The 18,818-nt window shown below is 37.5% G+C and overlaps 1 protein-coding gene across 2 annotated transcripts in view; it reads right to left on the bottom strand.

The window, feature by feature from the left end:
- LOC115635535 (ATP-binding cassette sub-family A member 5-like) overlaps nt 1-18,818 on the bottom strand; it is a 59,261-nt gene continuing 40,443 nt past the window's right edge. For both annotated transcript variants that reach the window (XM_030534442.1, XM_030534441.1), the window contains exons 23-40: nt 17,365-17,502; nt 15,778-15,891; nt 14,870-15,040; nt 13,560-13,673; nt 12,234-12,371; nt 11,540-11,614; nt 10,562-10,653; nt 9,894-10,017; nt 8,915-9,032; nt 8,692-8,783; nt 8,354-8,529; nt 7,816-7,891; nt 7,626-7,720; nt 6,249-6,368; nt 5,868-6,017; nt 4,757-4,836; nt 3,001-3,056; nt 1-2,648 (exon numbers count right to left, since the gene is read on the bottom strand). In XM_030534442.1, the coding sequence (XP_030390302.1) occupies nt 2,541-2,648; nt 3,001-3,056; nt 4,757-4,836; nt 5,868-6,017; nt 6,249-6,368; nt 7,626-7,720; nt 7,816-7,891; nt 8,354-8,529; nt 8,692-8,783; nt 8,915-9,032; nt 9,894-10,017; nt 10,562-10,653; nt 11,540-11,614; nt 12,234-12,371; nt 13,560-13,673; nt 14,870-15,040; nt 15,778-15,891; nt 17,365-17,502 (2,037 nt within the window). In that variant the 3' untranslated portion in view covers nt 1-2,540. The remainder of the gene's footprint in view (nt 2,649-3,000; nt 3,057-4,756; nt 4,837-5,867; nt 6,018-6,248; nt 6,369-7,625; nt 7,721-7,815; nt 7,892-8,353; nt 8,530-8,691; nt 8,784-8,914; nt 9,033-9,893; nt 10,018-10,561; nt 10,654-11,539; nt 11,615-12,233; nt 12,372-13,559; nt 13,674-14,869; nt 15,041-15,777; nt 15,892-17,364; nt 17,503-18,818) is intronic.

Genomic DNA, 18,818 nt, shown 5'->3' on the forward strand with positions numbered 1-18,818 from the left:
ACACCACTTCTGAAAGGTTGCCGACCCCTGCTCTAGATGCTACTGCAATATAAATGTTAAATAAATACATTACAACAATAGCAATAGGATTCCATCAGTGTAACAGAATTTGGCCCAGTTAGTGCCTTAAAACAATTCAGCAGATAATCATTCTATTTCAATATACATTACGCCACATTTCAGTGCAAGATGGTTCCACTATATGTGGCTTATTAAAGTGGACAGACTGACTGTATACCAGCTCCTGAAAGGCAATGCACCCTCTCCCTTCCCACTCAGCATAGCGGCACCATGCAGGGTATCAAGGTCTAAGTGGGATTCACAGGCTCACGTGCAATATGTAAGAAAACAAGATCCACATAATTCCATGCAATCCTAGATGGACAGAGAAAGAAGCAAAACCTATACACATATTGGGCTCACTCCTGCCCCCTCTGTCAATTATAAGACTTACGTTGAAATAAATGGGAGCCTACACAGACAGAATTAATCAATCAATCAATTTTATATTAATTATTGCCCAATGGGACACAATGTTTGGGAGCATAAAACTTTGATTTACAGCATAGTTTTCCGAGTTTTGAACATTTCAGAAAGGAAGATATAGGAATTTTCTAATCTTAAAGTAAACATATATAACTGATATGTCTTATGTGTCGTGTGTCTTCAGATATACAGAGTATTTGCACAATGCATTTCAATTAATACATTCTACAATGCAATCAATTGTTCAAATACCTTAATTTTGATTCTAAAAAGTTCAGATTAAATAGCCAATTAGATTAATCAATTCTTTCAATTTTAAATCAAAAATATTTTTCTTTGAAACCACAAACAGGATAAATATTTGCTCTCAGATCTGAGGATGTAGAACCACGCATGGGCTCTCTTATTATTTCTTCTCAAAGAACAATTTTGCCAGAAAGCAAACAAAAGTATTGTTAGAGACAAGACAATATCTGCATTTGGAGCTTACTCTTTTTGATTTATAGTGAGAGAAAATGAACATGATAGAAATAAGAAAGCACTGTCAGTGAACTGGACATGTATTGTATTGCCTCATTACTATCACAAAAAAGATATATTAGAGAGTATTGGTGCATAAGCCTGTAAATTCGCTGTCACAAAAAATGAACACATCTAAACAAATGCCTTTTATACATGTGTTAGAACATGTGATCAATGAAACAGGTTGTTTTATCAAAGAATACAATTAAAAATGCTCACATTAAAGCAAATTCCATAAAGATATATTCATTTGGTGTTCATGCTTTTACAAATAGAGACTGAAAGGAACCTATCCATCTTTGCAAACCACATTTAAACGTACAAGTGCATGCATGATACATTTTTATGCAACCTGCAAAGGAAACTTGATTAGAGTTACACCTGCCAATTTACACTAAAAAGGTACATAACGATTAACCACGTGCCATATTATACTAACGTGTAAATACTTTTATGTTGAGTGGATCCCAAGCTAAGTTTATTATATAAGTTAGGAACCTATTTAGTGATGAATGGTGATGGGCCCTATTTAGGGATGAATGGTGATGGAGCAGGATCCATAATAGAGGCACTGTTGTAATATATTGATTATTTTGGATAAGGAGAGTTGACCTGAAATGTACATACCAAACAGGAGTATCAGGATTTTGATCAGCAGGATCCAATGGGAATTTAAAGACAGCCTACAGGTTAACAGAATTTTAGGTATTGGTATTTGGTATCATAAAAACAATTTAGGCTCAACTAACCAGCATCATATTCCATGATGAATCCTGGAATCAGGCAGTTAAGTCTGTAGAGCAACGTATGCTACATGGAATTTTATGCAGAGGATGTGATAATAAAGCTTAGCAGAACACTATCAGACAGTTCAAACTCAAAATTGACCTTCTTTGAACATCTACCTTATAGCTACATGTTTACTCCAATTCAGACAAGTCATTGACTTCTAGCATTGCTATATCCTCATTGCTGACTTCTGCTTTTGTGACTCTTTTCCAGTGCTGTTGTCCTGGTTTTGTGGACCTCTGCCTTTGGTGGAAGCTGCCTCTTGAAAGATAAGCAAGGCAGAAGTTGGATCCTGGAGTTGATCAATTATATACTGACATTACATACTGAATAGCTGAACAAGCTCAAGATTGGAATTTCTAGAAGCACAGAGCACAGACTGACCAAAACAAACAGGAAATTATAAAGAACTAAATTGTTATTTACCATTTCGCTTCCAAACAGGACAGAGTAAGGCGAGTGGATCAGAAATTTTAAAAAACAGACAAATTATATGCTAGCAATGAGAGTCCTCACAAATAAAGGCACTCCCACACTTGCACAATATCGACGGATAAGGCCAGGAAGGAGAAATATGCTCAAAGTTTCGAAATATTATTTTTGTTTTTCCAAGTCAGATATTTTTCTCAATCTCAACTGCTTTCTTAGTACTCAGCACACATTACAAGAAACAAACAAACAAACGAGTCAGACAAACGTGAACTGCAGTGTACATCTATTGACTCCTACAGTATTTAAAGAGCTCAGAAAATGACTCTATCTTCCTGTCTTCTTTCCCACCAAAGCGTGCTGTTTAAGGTTCCAAAACTGTTATCTTCCTCTTCTTGTTCTTTAGCAAGTTCCATAAAAACCTAAAACGGATGAAAATGGCATCAACAGTGTATTCCGTGTAAGAGTATTCAGACTGCAAGGATCGGAGTGCCTACCAATTCAAGAAAATTCATAGAAACGAATCTCAAAAGTGGTACCTATTGCACCAGTATCTGAATAGGTATACTGACCCTTCAGAATGGTGACTTAAGAACATAAATCCCATTGACTTTCAAAGTAGGAGTGTAAGTAAGAGTTCTTAAGTGCTTATGTCAATTTTGGAAATGGCACATCAGGTCTTACTTAGGCACTTTTGAAAATTTTACCCTATAAAGCTATAATCCACAGACTTTTTTTTGTTTATAATTATGAAACAAAATTTGCTTCCTATACCTGTTCCAGGGTTGCTTGAGAAAAGTTGTACTCTTCGATATTAAAGGCATGTTTTGCTGTTAAAAGGATTAGAAAGAATTCACATTTAAAAACAATTAATCATCAATTGCCTCAAAATGACTTTATTTAAATCTATATTTTCAAATATCTACTGTTAAATTCACTAAAAATACAGAGGAGTTTTACAATTAGATGGCCCAGCTGAATGCAATGCCACGTGAGAGCAACTAGTGCAGGTCTTTGGTTGCAGTCTCCCTCTCTCCAGAGTGGCAGGGAATGGGAATAAAGACTGGAAGGTGGCATCCACACAGTCATAGGAATTAGAGGTGCAAAAGAATCACTGGCAGTGCCATCCATCCAGCAGCACCAAAACAACCTCTTAAGACTATGTCTCATGTAAAGGCCTCTAGCTGCATCTTTACGGAACTGTTTTAACATTAAACCTTGGAATATATTTATCAACACTCAACTCGATGGTCCTCAGTCCTTATGGCTTATTTTCTTGGCAAGCCTTAAAGGCATATGGGTATCCCCGTGCCCAGTGACGATCCTCTCCCAAGAACTTCCTCTCCTGTATAGAGTCAGGCTCACCCTTTGAAGGTGTCTTGGGGCTGCATGAGGTGCAGCAAGGTTCTATTCCACAAGTAAAAACTGTTATGGGTTTAGCCTAAACTCCCAAGCCCTACCTTTGTGATGGCTACAACCACCATAAACTTTCTCCATTTCCACTGTGAAACCCAGTGACCCCTCCAAGCAATATTCTGATAGCCTTGTAAAAAAAAAAAAAATAAGAAAAAGAAAAAAAAAAAGGGATACGTTTACCCCCTCAGGTCCGGGCATTTTGAACTGATATGCTAATACAAGGTAGTTCCCAGATTCCTAGGGATGATGTTTAAATTATCTGTACAGTGCCAGGGCTGTGAAAGTGGCTATTCAGACAAATGCAAAAAAGGCTTCTTTCAAAAGGAATATACAATCTGAGTTCAATATTGCAATGATTCACAAAAGTGTGTGCATTTGGTGGTGGGCATATGGGAAAGACAAGGTTACAGTGATACAAAACACGCTTTTGGGGTCTGATCAACACCACTGACTTCACATATTCAGAGACGTTAAGGCGAGAAGGGACCATTATGTTAATCTATTCTGAACTGCATAACACAGGCTATAAAACGCCATCTGGCCATTGATTTACCACAGCGTCTCTTTATGAAATGCATCCAATTTTGACTTCAAAGATTAAACAATGAAAAATCTACCACCTCTCTTGGCAATCTGTTCCAGTGGATAATTACCCTTATGGTTCAACGTTTGCACCTTATATCCAGTTTGATTTTTTCTAGTGTCAATGTCCAGTCATTGAAGCTTGTTGTGTCCTTTGTCTGCTAGATTAAAGAACTCTCTAGAATTAAATATATTCATCCACTGTAGGTATTTATAGACTGAGATGGGAACTGAACCAGTCCTTGCTGAATTCACATCTGTTTAGTTCTTTTTACCTTGAACTGTGTACATAGCTTAAGAGTACAGCAGGGTTATATAAGTTAACGTGTTATGAGGAAAGAAAGTTAAAAGGGCACGAGTCATGGCCTGGAGGTTGGCATTAAAAAACTAACCAAACCAAGTGAATTTTGAGGAAAGATTTGAATAAGAGTAACGCTACATGGTACACAGGATCAGGGGAAATATTTCCAGTGGCATGGTAGGCAAAATGATTACTATTTACCTTGCTTGCTTGGCAAATACTTGGTCTTACCTTCTTCCAGTTTCAAAAAAGACTGAGAGAGCGACTGTACATCTTCCTTAGGAATTTTATATGCCAAAATAGAGGCAAAACTGGAGGAAAAAACAAACAAACAAAATACAGTGTGATATTTTCCCAGGCCAAAATTGCTGAAAACAAAAGGAAAGAAAAAAGTTTCACATGACTGAGCATAAATTTATTTTCTAAAAGAGTAGGCAAAAGCACTGCAAGCTAATCATATAGTAACACAGGGACATAGGAATTACCATTTTGGATCAGATTATTTGGTCCACTAACCTGACAGAGGCCAGAACGAGCCAGGACTCCTTTGAAGACACTATCAAAAGTCTGTGTCACCCGTCTTTGGCACCTGAGACAGAATCATCTGCACTGTCCTCACTAATCAGGTATTCTCTTTGGTGGACAGTTCAAAAATCTCCCAACTACCTGGTTTAGTCCATTTAAAAAGGGAAACTCCGAGGTTTGTTACATCCCAAATTTCTTGGACCAGGGCAGGGGTAAAGATCCAGAATAGAAAATCTGTCACCATATGATCTCCTTTCTGAGACTGACCTCTCCACCAAAACTGCCCCACCTGAAAAAATTCTTTGGGTATTTCTATGATGGCCTTTTCCTGGGTCCTTGTGAACAGTAAACAAAGTAGAATAAGATATTATTGTTAAGAGTTTGCATTTATCCACTGACAGAAATTCAAGTAATTTAGTGTTTCAGAAGATTTATGGAAGAACTCTTGATGACGGGACAAAAAGGATGTGGGCCAAATGCTGAGGCCTCCTAGAAGAGTCTGAACTACCTTCAGCATTTGCAGGACTATGGGGACTATCCAAATTCCTTGGAGTGGGAAAGAGGTCACTCTCAGCAAGGAAATTACCAGTCACAACTGTTACACAAGCATAATTTTGTTCTTGCTATCAATAAAGGTATTTTTCTTTGCTTGCTTTCACATGTTCTCTTTCTTAGACTTATTTATATATTATTTAAAATGTGGCTAACATATCATCACTAATTACTTACTCATAACACACTGACAAAAATGAAGCATGCATTAATGCAAATATATTTTTTCCTTGTAAGGACCGGTCTTCTATTTAATAACTTTTACCTTTCCTGATGAGATGCATTTGGGAAGATGTGCAAAATTTGCCTGCGAAGGAACTCCACCTGTTGTACGTCTGCTGTTTCTTTTAATTTCATTTCCAAGAAATAGCCTCTGCCAAATTTACTTTTTAGATGCTGAACTGAACCAATACACCTACAGATTGTTGAGACAAATATCGTTTGTCATGTAACAAAAAACAAAAAAAAGGCAGAGCTGTTTTCAATAGTTTCCTTTTATGAATTAGATTATTTTATGAGAGGTTTGAGATGAAAACAAATGTGACTGTACTTTTTTAATGCTATAAATGTGTTCAAGCCGAGACATACCATGTTTTCTTTTAAGCAAAAGTTCCAAATATTCATGGACTACTAAAGTCTACAATACCTTAACTGTCCAGACACCATGATTGCAACTCGATCACACACAGCTTCAGCCTCTTCCATATAATGAGTGGTCAAAATAGCTGCTCTCTCTTTGCTTTTAAATGCTGCTCGAATTGCCATCCTGAAAATTAATGAAAAATAATAACTACAGCTACAAATTACCTTTAACATGACATGCCATGTTGGGAAAATAGTTTAGTTATAATTAACCAATCCTTAGCCACATCATCAGCTTTTTTCATTCTAGGGCAAAGAAAAGCAAATGTATCTATTTCTTTTCAGTTATTCTCAATACAAACATATTAATGTAAGTATTTTGCAGGGATTTGGATGCCCACTAGTTTCTTAATCCCAACAGCCTTATTATGAAAAGAAAACGCTAATTTTAAAATGAAAAGTGAATACTGTGTAGGCACAAAGAAGCAGTTACTGATCCTGTATTGATCTTGCCTATGCTGGGCCCTGGAAGGAAATGTCACAATGCGGGGGAAAAGAAGGAAACATTTCTTTGGTAGGTTATTCTTCTTTAAAATGATGAAAGAAACTGCTCAGAAGTTTGGATCGTTAGAGTGGTTGCAATGATCAAATGTGCACGATAAATTCTTTTATCATGTAGTTCTGCAATTTGTCAGCTGGCTCTGGAATTCATCCCATGGATATTACTACGACAAGCATGGTATATCGTGTACCAAACACACAAAATGGTTTGCTACCTGGCTTCCAGAGGCACTGCCTCTTTCTCCATCTTTTGTTACCACAGTGGTGACAAGCAGAGGAATTCAAACTGGAGCTCCTTTGGTTTAACCTCACAGCTGCGCATTACCCAAGAGAGTCCCACAACTCTGAAATGAACTCTCCTTCCCATCACATTACAAAGCCTACCCAGTGTCTTAGGCATTTGGGGAGGGACAGCTGCAGGAAGAGGATGAATTTGAGGAGCTTGGTTTCTTATTCCTCAATGGGGTGATATTATGAAGGATTCTATTATTTTTGTCCATTGTATTCTAATTATGATGAAATTTAAGTTGCTGTGACAGCACGCAGTTATTAATGTATGCTTTTGATTGTTATAAATCAAATGAAAGATTTATCTTCAAAGGGAAATAAGCAATTAATCTGCAAATGATGTGAAGACAACATGCAGATGAAAGCAGCCTGCATAAAGCTAGATTCTCGGCAATGCACAGAGGTAGCCGTCCTTAATGCTAACAACAGTTATGCACATGACTGGAAAGAAGAAAAAATACTTTGCTTATATTAATCTATGACATATTACCACTGTGAGCTTTGGAGTAAGAGTATTACTACCATATTATCCTACAATGTAGTCTCTTTTAAAAAAAAGTCTCTTGTAAGTGTGGCATAATGTTACACTCACCAAATGTGCTGTTTCGCTTTAGGATCCATACCAGTAGATGGTTCGTCTAGCAATGTAATCTGGGGATTACCCAGCATACTTAGCGCAAAACATAACTGACATGAAAGAAAGAAGGTTAAATATGATTATACAATAGGCTTCATGTTATGAAAATACTGAATTCAACTTTTTTTTAAAAAAGTCTTCATACCTTGCGCTTAATTCCGACTGCTAATTTCTTTGTCATTTTCTGTAGATGGGTTTTCAATTCAAGGGCCCTTGCAATGCTGCAAAACACCCAATGCACAATATCTGTCTCATCAATCACTGAGAACATTGTTTAAGAAAGCAGATTATTAACCCTCAAAATATGCTGTGTCATTCCTCTTAGTACAATTGTTAAATAACTGATTACTCTGCTAATTACAAAAATTATTCTAATAATGTTTTTAAAAAAAATCCTTATAACAGTTTTTACTTTACTAGATCTTATGCCTCTCACTTAGAAATTACTGAGTATGCTCTATGTTTTCAAGGTGAAATAAAATATATATAAAAATCAAAGGCAATACATATTGTTGTTTTTTTCCGTTCCAAAACATGATCATCTTGCTCAAACTGCTAAAAGCAGCCTACAATAGTCAGATAAAAACAGAGCACAAGAAACCTATGACATCTATTGTTAGACTATTAAACAGAACCCAGCTATAAAAGGAGTGCAAGCAAAAAATGCTGCAATTAGTTTTTACCGTTTTATGATTTCTTCCACATCAGTTTTACTCATTCCTTTGATAGATCCATATATTTCAAAATGCTCCTGCAATGTAATATCTGGCCATAGTGGATTTATCTGAGGACAATATCCCACAAATTTAGCAGAATTATCCTCACTATTCAATCCTAAAGAATAGTCTCCTATCAGCACCTGTGGAAAAGACAGTCCTTACTCAACAGTATTTTTATGGGGTTTGCATGTCTTTATAAAGACCAAAAAATTATTTATAGATGCTGGTGACCAAAATGGTAAGAAAACAAACAAACAAAATAGATAGAAAATGAATTAGGCTATTAGTTTTCAGTCACATACCTGGCCAGCAGTTGGTTCTACGTCTCCCACCAGCATATTAATCAGGGTGCTTTTCCCAGCTCCATTTGGTCCTAGCAATCCAAGTATTTCTCCTGAATATAAATAAATAAATAAATACAAATGACATACGAAGTGTTACCCATGCGTCCCAAGAACAAAAAGGAACTGGTTTTTTTCCCCTGGAAAAATATAGTAGTTCAATGGTAACTCATTTAATACCAACCTTTTTTTACGCAAAAAGAGACGTGTTTAGTTGCCACTTTCTTTATTTTTCTCCCAAGAAGAAAATCTTTCCTTTCATCATATTCTTTATGCAGACTGTTGACCAGAATTGCTGGTTTCTAAAAAACAGAAGAGAATATATTAATTATTTTTTAAAACATAATGACAAAAACACTCTCGCAAATGGACAAACTGAAAGTTTATCAGCATAAAATAAGGTTCTTTGACATTTACCGAGGTTAGACAGATAGACTTAGATAATCCTGTCTTCTTAGTAAATCATTGCATTTCTGCTTCACCATGATTACACTTCTTTCTTAGGGACAAGTAGGGGTTATCACCATTATCTCCATTCAAGAGGCCCTGTTTTTCACTTCTAAGTCCTCACTGTCTCTATACACTGCAAAACCACGTTAAGGGTCCGATTCTGCACCTGACCCCATGCAGACAACAACTACTGGGAAGCAGCAGCAGAATTATGCTCAAGGCTGCTGTCAGAGCTGCTCATGTACATTACACAGCACATCTCCTCCTCCTCCTCCAGACTTGATCTCAGTGGCATGAGGCACCCAATCCCTACTAGCCTGAAGTGTGAGTACCCATTAGCTTGGAATCTAAAAGTACCAACCCAGGCAGACACAGGCAATAATTCTAGGGCAATAATTCTAGGTTTTACCATGGGTAAGAGGTGGTAAGTGGAATAAATTGACACACACAAGGAAGGCAATGGAAACAAGAGAAAACACGCACTGACATCACGTGAAAATAACAGAACCCTATTCGCTCATCTGAATCTTTTTAATACAAAATAGTTCAAATATAACTAATTCAGAAGACAAAACCAATACCTAGTTTTAATATTTACAATTAAGCATTAGTTTTATTATTTCAGAGCTGGCACATGTTGGTTTATTGACAGCAATTTTATCTGATCTCACCCCGTCCCCTGTGATTCAATCATAATTACACAACACAATTACCTCATCACAGCTCTGGCAGGTTGCCATTTCTTTGACCCACAATCTCTCTGCCTTTACATCTTCATCCTCATTCTCATTATGTGGATCATCTCGAAATTTCCATGTTTTGATCTTTATAGAAGTTCTAAAGAAAGGAACAAATATTAATTGATGTTCAGTCATCTTTAAACAGACAAAGCTCCCTGGGATTTCACTGGAGAGCTGCCCATTTATGGACAGAAAGATCAAAGTCCTTTGTGTTTGTTAGGCAATAAACTCATGCAACTAGCCATATGTGAAGGAGAGAAAAAAAAAATCAGTGGAAAATAAGTCTTTAAAAAAATAAAATTCAGTTGTCACTTAAAAAGAACTGCTATCAAAGAGAATAAGCAAAAAACTGCACTAAAATAGGGCTACTGCAAGTTCACACCATAGAAAATCAGCTCATTTAAATGTAAACAAAGCCATTTCCTGTTGACTCTTAGCTACAGAAACCAGTGAATATTAAAATTTTAAAACAGCAGTATAATGCAATAGGACATATTACTCTGGTGAGAAAGGGATTTTTGTTCGATCTTTGGTGTGCCTTCTGCTGCACATTAGCTACTCCCAGTTAGTGCTACCAATACTGTCTTAAGATGTTTTTTTCCAATATGGAATAACAGGTGACACTATTAACCAACACAGACCTGAAAAATGGGTCTTCTCTTATCGATTTACCTCCATTTTTCACTTCAAGATATCGCAGGAGGAACAGCCACACTACACATTGCAAATAAGGCTAGGACAGAAAAACAATGACAGTTAATCAAAACATTTCTAGCCCCTTGAGGCCAAATGGTTTTCTATGGGATGAATGCTATGAAATGTTGATTTCCTCCCACCATGAAGGTGTTCATGACAGACTCCATGACAGTGAAATCATGTCACTAATAAATTCCATCGGAAGTCAGAGGGGTATATTTCCAAAAACTGTTTCATATGGCATGAGGTATGTGTTGTTATAATTAGAATATACTTCCAGGTATGTATAAGATATAAATGAGTCATTTAAGAGTGAAATATGATTTAAATCAGTACTTCATAATTAATATTTCAGAAATGGTTTTCTGAAGTTTGGCCCAAAAAACAGAATGGAGGGGAGAGGAAAATGTTATTTTAAGTAAACTGGATATGGTAACTTTCTCTTTTAAAGGATCCACTCAAATCTGTCACAGTCCAGACCCTTTATTACTACGCGAAGCCTGTAACTTGGCCTCAGTTAAATGAGCCAGTATGTCTCAGTCCAGTTCCCAGCAGACAAGAGTCTGTGTCTCAAAAACATCATCTCAGCTGGGCACTCGCTGACAGACTCAATAGGGAGGCTAATGACTGAACACAAAAAGATTGAACTCTTCCACGATCCCAACCAGCAGTCTTATCTTCCAAGGGCAGGGCTAAGCCACACTAGGGGAGCAGTAGGTGTTGAGCTGAGGGAGTGGGACAGCCTACGCTGCTGTTGTCTATTCTGTAATCATTTTTTGGCTGCAGGGCAGTAGTTAATCTACTATCTCTTATAAGCATTAAATAAAAATCTTAAACACCTTACAACAGGAATGTCTTTAGGAAGTGGCTTTCCATTCAAAGTTAACATTTCCTAACATTTCTGACAAATAACTGGTACTTACCGCGATAACTGCTACCAAGAGTTTGTCCCAGGGCTCATGGTATTTTTCATTCTTTTGTAGGTGTTTCCGTGATACCTGACAATGTGATGAATATTTACACAAAGAACTTTTCATCAAATGCTACGTTTTACATCTAAATTTAATTGCAGATTATAATGAACTATTTAAGACATTTTTATTTATATACTTTATGAGCCTGATTCAGGTTTGCACTGGCTTTACATCAGTGCAATTCCATTGACTTTTGAGGAGTCGTTCCTTGTTTACATGGAAGAAGAGAGAGATGAAAATCAGTACCAATGTATTTTGTCAATTGCAGACTCCTAGTAATCAAAACAGCTCAACTCTACAGACAGAGGGACATGGAATTTGCCTTTATGTATTTAACAAATGCTCTGTTTCTTCCAGCTTCTGAAACTACAACAACATTTAGCTTACAAGGGGGTAATACAAGCAACTTTTTCAGCAGTTGGTGCTATTTACAATCCATTAAAAGGACATCAGGCATATTACAGATCAATGCAGAAGGCAAACTCCCCATTCACTTACATGTAGATCAACCACATTACCTTGCAATATATATATGTATTCTGCTAGCCCATGTACTAGGGCCCCTGAAGGGAGTTTCAAAGTTCTAAAGTTAAATTCCTCATAAAAAGGAATCAACCAACATCCCAATACCCCAAAAGCTTACCTTTATAAAACTAATCAGGCATCCAATAAGAGGATAGATTGGTATGAAGGCACAGAACACATAATGAAAAATGGTGGTTACCATGAAATATTTCATAAAGAATGCCACTTCAGTGACAACAGTAGAGATCAAAGCAGCCTAAAAACAAAAGAAAAGAAAAAAAAACACGTATTTTTATCCCAGCTTATCTCACAAACTAACATGGTGATAAATTTAATACAAGTTGTGATAAGTTAGAAAACTGTCTGTATTATTTCTTAGGAATGTTATGTATGACTCTGTTTCCTTGTTCAATTTTATATTGCCGTCTGACTCAATGCAGTTAAAGCAGGCTCTAATGGGGGGTTGGTTAAGGTACCTAGGATGAGTAAAACAATGACACAGAAGAGACAGCTTCTCAGGTACCTACTTAGCCTTCAACTGGGGGAAAGAACTTACCTGGCTGGCACCAACCAAATTAGCATGTTTTCCTATTTCAAAGCTAGGGCGGATATGAAAAGACGCTGAGAGATTAAAAAATTGCCCTGGCAGAAAGGGAAGGAAGGAGTGGTCAGTTCAGCTGGAAGCTAACAGGGACACAGTCAGCACGCAGCAAAGCTGACATACAGACACAATAACTTGAGTCCCAGGGTCTGGGAGCAAGTTATGTGTAACTTGGCGCCCAGAGAGAATGGGGGACAGCAACATTGTCGTGCCTACCTAGGGGAATGCCACATGTGAGCAAGACACCATGCATATAGGTCTTTGTTATTTTTAAATCCACTTCTCTCAGCTGTGTGTACCATCTGAGCATCTTTGTTTTGAAGAAACTGCTTCTGCACACTATTACTGACCACTGGCTGCCAAAATAGAACTCTGGCTCAGCTGCACCTACTAGGTAACATGGTTGGCACCCAGAGAAGTGTAACCCAGAGACCTGGTTGGAGAGTGGTTGGACTGCAGTATCCTACACCAAAGAGACGTGGAGGGCCAGGCCTGCTACCAGAAAGGGATGCACTCGAGGGGACTGGAAGATGGTCTCTGAAAGAACAGCCAGCCCAGAGACTGTAACACAAGTAATCCCTCGTCTTACTCCACTCTGAGTATAATTATTCAAAAGCGTCTGTTGCTCTGGCAAGGAAGAAAAGAAACATGTATATTGCCTCATATTTAAACCATTTGTCATTTGCTTAATTTATTTCCTTTTCAGTTGCAAGTTAGAGAAATGTCAAATGGTTTAAATAGGAGGGGATTATTTTCCAAAAATGATAACTGAAAAAAATGTTGATTTGGCTTTACAGGAGAAAATGTTTAAAGTTAAGTAAATACAACAAGAGACTGACTTACCATTGAAAAAATAAACGACCAAAATTCTTTGGCATTTTGCACTTTTTTAAAGGTGAAAGAGAGCACGTAAGTGAACAGCACTACTGATGGTACATAGCCAATAAGGCAGAAGATCTGCAAGGGGGAAAAAAAAAAAGACATTTCTTAGAACAAGGTTTCTCAATCAGGGGTCGCCGCTTGTGCAGGGAAAGCCCCTGGCGGGCCGGGCCAGTTTGTTTACCTGCCCCATCTGCAGGAGCCGCGATCGGACGGACCTGCGGACGGGGCAGGTAAACAAACCGGCCCGGCACACCAGGGGCTTTCCCTGCACAAGCGGTGACCCGTTTGAGAAATCCTGTCTTAGAAAGATTCATCATATACTGTGCTGTCACAATATTCAGCATACCCAGGGGTACAAACCTGTTATTGACATTTATTTTGTAAATGCCTAAATACTTTGAGAGTACATTTTCATCTGCAGTTGACCCTCTGTAAATTAAAAGCTAATTTAATTCTTTTGAGATGCTGTACTCAGCATCATATGTGCTATTAAAACTTTCTGATAAAAAATGCAAGCAGGGCAGCAAGTCCCATCTCTCAGTTAAATTTAAATCTTTTCTTTAAATCATTTCTCAAGTGGCTCTATTGGGACTCACATAAACACTAATGACATGCATATTTTGGTAAGTGTTGCAAGTCTCATCCTCAATTAATTTCACTGACTTTTGCAGAAATTAAAACAAGAGCAGGCAAGTTGGGGGAAGGGATGGAACCACAGTCAAATGATAGCATTCCAAATATTAAAAGCTCAAAAGGAAAACTCAAAGTTTCATAGTTCTCACCTAAGAGAAGAGCTCTGGCTCCAGGGTCCTGAAGCATGGGCCCTGGAAGGCCTGGGATCCTCAGCCCCAGGGCAGGGGACCCTGGCAAGCTTCCCCAGAACAGGGGACTCTGTCAGCCTCAGATGTCAAGGAGTCCCAAGTGTGGGAGCTGGGGCTATTAGCACCCTGTCAATCTGCCAGGCAGGATGCTGTGAAGGTGGCAGCTTGGAAGTTTGTAATCCCCAGTAACCTAGCAGGTGGGTGTGCTGGTAGGAAGCTAGTCAAGTTTCTAACAGAAATCTGCCTGGCAGGCCAGGTTCTATCAGAACTTTGTCAAAACTAAACGGCCTCCATGAAACATTTAGATTTCAGCGATCCAGCAAAGTCCAGTGAAATAACGTTTGGGTGAAATTTTTCCGACCAGCAAACAAAAACGAACAAGTCATATTTCATATACACTTTGATAAAGCACTTTAATGAGAACAGAGAAGTAAATAAAACTAGACTTACAATAGCAAGGAACTTCCAAGTATCAAAATAAACACCACGATGAAATGCAAATAAGCTTCCTATCATCAGAACAACACTAATGAAAAATAAAGGAAAGTCAATGACTGCTTGTCCACTCCAGTAAGCAGATGGATAAAGACCTGAGATCTTAAGTTGAGTGTAAGCTTTGATCTGTTAGAGGAAAAAAAAATTACAACAGGTGTCAAAAATGCAACAAATGGCAGTTATGTTAATGCTTATCAATGCTTAAACAACTTGGGCCTAATTCTGCTCTCAAATATACAGGCTTTACACTAGCATCATTCCAGTGTCTTCACTGGAGTTATTCCCAATTTGCAATTTTTAGGTGCCAGGGGAGGAGGTCTGTGTATCCACATTTTTCCACAAAAGGACCTGTTGGTTTTGAGAAGAAGGGTAGAAGCAAAACACCCAGTAGGAATACGCACTGAGTGCCCTCTATGATCCTACTTTCTTTAGTTTCAGTTGTGCATCCAGCTGGTGGTAGCTTATGAAAAGACTAGAGTGCCCAATTCCATCTCCAAGCTACAACCAGTTCTTCTCTATGCCAAAACCCCTTGTTTCCGCCCACATTCATATTTGATTCATATAATTTGTCTCCGCAACTACTTGTTAGTCTTATATAAAATTTAACTTATGTACATTTATTCTTGGGGTAGGTGCATCCAGTAAACAGTCTGACACATTTAAATTTATTTGAAAATTGAGGATTCCTGACAGACCACTTGGTTCTGAAGTTGTTGTATATTCTACAAATCATCCCACCACTGAGTCCCAGACAACAGCCATTACCAAGTCATCCAGTAATGACCTTAGATGAAGGTTTTACATTTGTTTACATACTGAAGATTTAAAACAACCCAAACGGCATAGTTCAAACTGAAGATTACCTTATGGTTTTCTGCATTTTCCATGGCAAAATATGGTGGTACCCCCGTTACAATGATTCCTAGTAACATCACTTGAAAAAAATCCTCCAGTCTGAAAACTGTGTCATCAATTTGCTGAAAAAGAATTAGACCTCAACACTGGGAAATTAGAATATACTAGAGACAAAAAACAACTCCTCAAACTTTCTTTTTAAAGTTTCTAAACATGATTTCCTGTGCTCTTGTACCTAGACTCCTAACAATGCCACTTTAGTTACAGCTTATTATAAAAGCATACAAAACTTTAAAATATCATTTTTGTATATGCAGCATGTATGGCAATACAGAAGCCTATCCTATCTGATAAGTGACGTTTATGATAGGGACGGGACTGATTACCATTTAGTTCCATTTAGTTTCATAGGTGTTAAGACCTTTTGTATAGCAGCTGAGATAAAAACACTGCAATAAAATTTTGTGTAGATTTCTGTGCAGTTTATAAAATTAATATAGTCAGAAAAGAAAGAAAATGGATAGTTGACTAACTGCAACCTTGCTCCTCTCAAGTCTATTGAGAATTCTGCTGTCAAGATCATCTTGTTGCGCTAATCACATTATCACATATTTTGAGTCTCTCTTCTGGCTCTTTGTTCATCTCCCCATCATATACAAGCTTCTTGAGTGAAATCCTGGTCCAAATTACGGTAAGTCAATGGCATAACTCCCATTAAATTCAACAGGACTAGGATATCACCCTTTGTCCTTATCTTTAAAGCCCTTCAAAACTGAGATCCACCCTACCCAGATGAACTAGTAACCCATCAAAACATTGACCTCCACCTTTGTTCTGCCAACATTCCCAGCCTTTACTGCCCACCAGTTCAACCCTATACAAATGTGTGCTTTCTCCCACACTGTGCCTTATACGCGGGAAAAACACTGATAAAATTCTACCTTATCCTGTTCCAAATCCCTCCTTCCGACTCCCCTCTATCACAGTCTAATCAAAGCTAGGTGGGTGACAAGCTCTGATCACTCCTCTTGCCCGCTCCCTTTCCCACTCCATTTCTTGCTACCCCCAACAACCAATTAAAAAGTCCCAGCCCTACAGTACATAATTAACAAAGTTGTACTAGTTCATCACCATACTAATTTGCTTTTGTGTCATATTTCAACCCCCTACTCATGCTCTATTTGTGTCCTTAGGTTTGGGAACATCTCTTGTCTATGTCTGTAGAGTGCCCTGGATTGGGGCCCTCAGGCATCACCATAATATAAATTATATGTAGTAAATTGTTATATTAAAAAAATCTGAATATGATTTTTGTAATTCAAAGTTGTACTGTGTTATGTGCAATATTTCATTACGTTAGAGGCTTCAAATGGTGAAAAAGATAGCAATAAAATCGGCTTGAATTAAATGGCCACACTTGGAACTTTATTGAATCTTTTTGATTTACAGCTACATTTTTTCACATGCTCCAATATAGGAAGTGCCCAAATATTCAAAGCCACAAAACTGCATACACACCTGCAATTTTGCTATTGTTTCCTTTGTAATTATGCAATTTTAAGCCTATGATACCTCCTGATTTGAAATCCACCTACTTGAATGAATGGATTACTCCAGATTTGAATATTCTCAGTCACATTTAAATTGTGGAGAAACAGGTTGCTAATGATGTTCATCAAAACAGGCAGAGCGTGCACCATAGTACTATTGAATACAGCTGTAAAGATGTAGCTCTACAAAGAAAAATATTTTAAGTGTTAAATTTGCAGCATGAAGGTTAGTACTGAGATATCGTTGGAAGATTAAAAACCCTTTGTAAAATATAGAACTCCCTAAAAGCATAGTGTTACTAACACTTATCCTAATGCAGTAAAAATATTCACAATCTAAAGGACAGAAATTTAACCAAATTAATTCCAATGAAAATAACTTTATGAAAATGTGCCCTTTAGCTACAAGGTTGGTTGTTAGCTAACTTTAATACTTGTTTGGAGTGCTGTTACAGCAGGGTTGGGTCCCATGGTCTTCGAGAGACAAGTGTGTGGAGGGGGAGTAATATCTTTTATTGGACCAGCTTCTGTTGGTGAGAGAGACAAGCTTTCGAGCTACACAGCAATCTTCCTCAGATAACACTTGTGACATATGGGGGCAGATAGTCAGCTGTTATAAACTGTTATAGTCCCACTAAAGTCAGAGATATAACAATTTACACTAGCTGAGGATCCGCCCCTTGTTCTGTAACAATCTGATGTTAACTTTACCAAGAAATGGGAACAAATGGCAGGACTTTAGTGTTCCAAATTGTTTCCTCTTAGTAACATGAGGTACAATCCATGTTTCTTCAAACTTTACCATGTTCTTCCAGTTCAGATCACACGTTGGTCTTGAAAGACAGTGCTCTGATTTACATATTAATACATGCACTCCAATACACACACTTCTCTTTCCATACTAGAGCGTTGTTGCAAGAGCAGTTTGGGTGAGTTGCGAAGGTGAACTGAGAATGAGCTGACAGTCTAATATGAAGAGAGATCATGTTGGGTGCACAGATTTAATGTATTAAACTCTGAGATGTTTTTGATGTTTAATTAAAAAGACCATTTAAGTAAAATATATTTAAAGAAATTCCCTCATTTACAGTATTAATCCATCGTTAGCATATGCTAAAGTCTCTTTTATTTTACTTTTTTTTTTTTTTTTTTTTTTTAAATGAGAGGTGTTTAGAAGGACTGTAAATGTGAGGGTTTGTTTTTTATTTAAATAAAGTCAATGTCAATTACACCAGAGAATGAGCCTTCTATTCAACTAGAAATTTAATCACTTGTGGTACCATTCATGTTTTCACATCCCAGTTACATAGAACCTTAACCCCAGCATTCTGGATAATTTACAAATGAAATAACTGATTTATATGCCATGCGCTTACATACTGGCAGGCAGGTAAAAACAAATTAAATAAGTTCTCGCTTGACTTTTGATTAAAATATGGAAAATGTGCAATGGAAATTTTACTAAGCTAATGTTACTAGTATACTGAAGCTATGTTTAC

This window comes from Gopherus evgoodei, chromosome 15 (assembly GCF_007399415.2).
Source record: "Gopherus evgoodei ecotype Sinaloan lineage chromosome 15, rGopEvg1_v1.p, whole genome shotgun sequence".
Taxonomy (NCBI): Eukaryota; Metazoa; Chordata; order Testudines; family Testudinidae; genus Gopherus; species Gopherus evgoodei.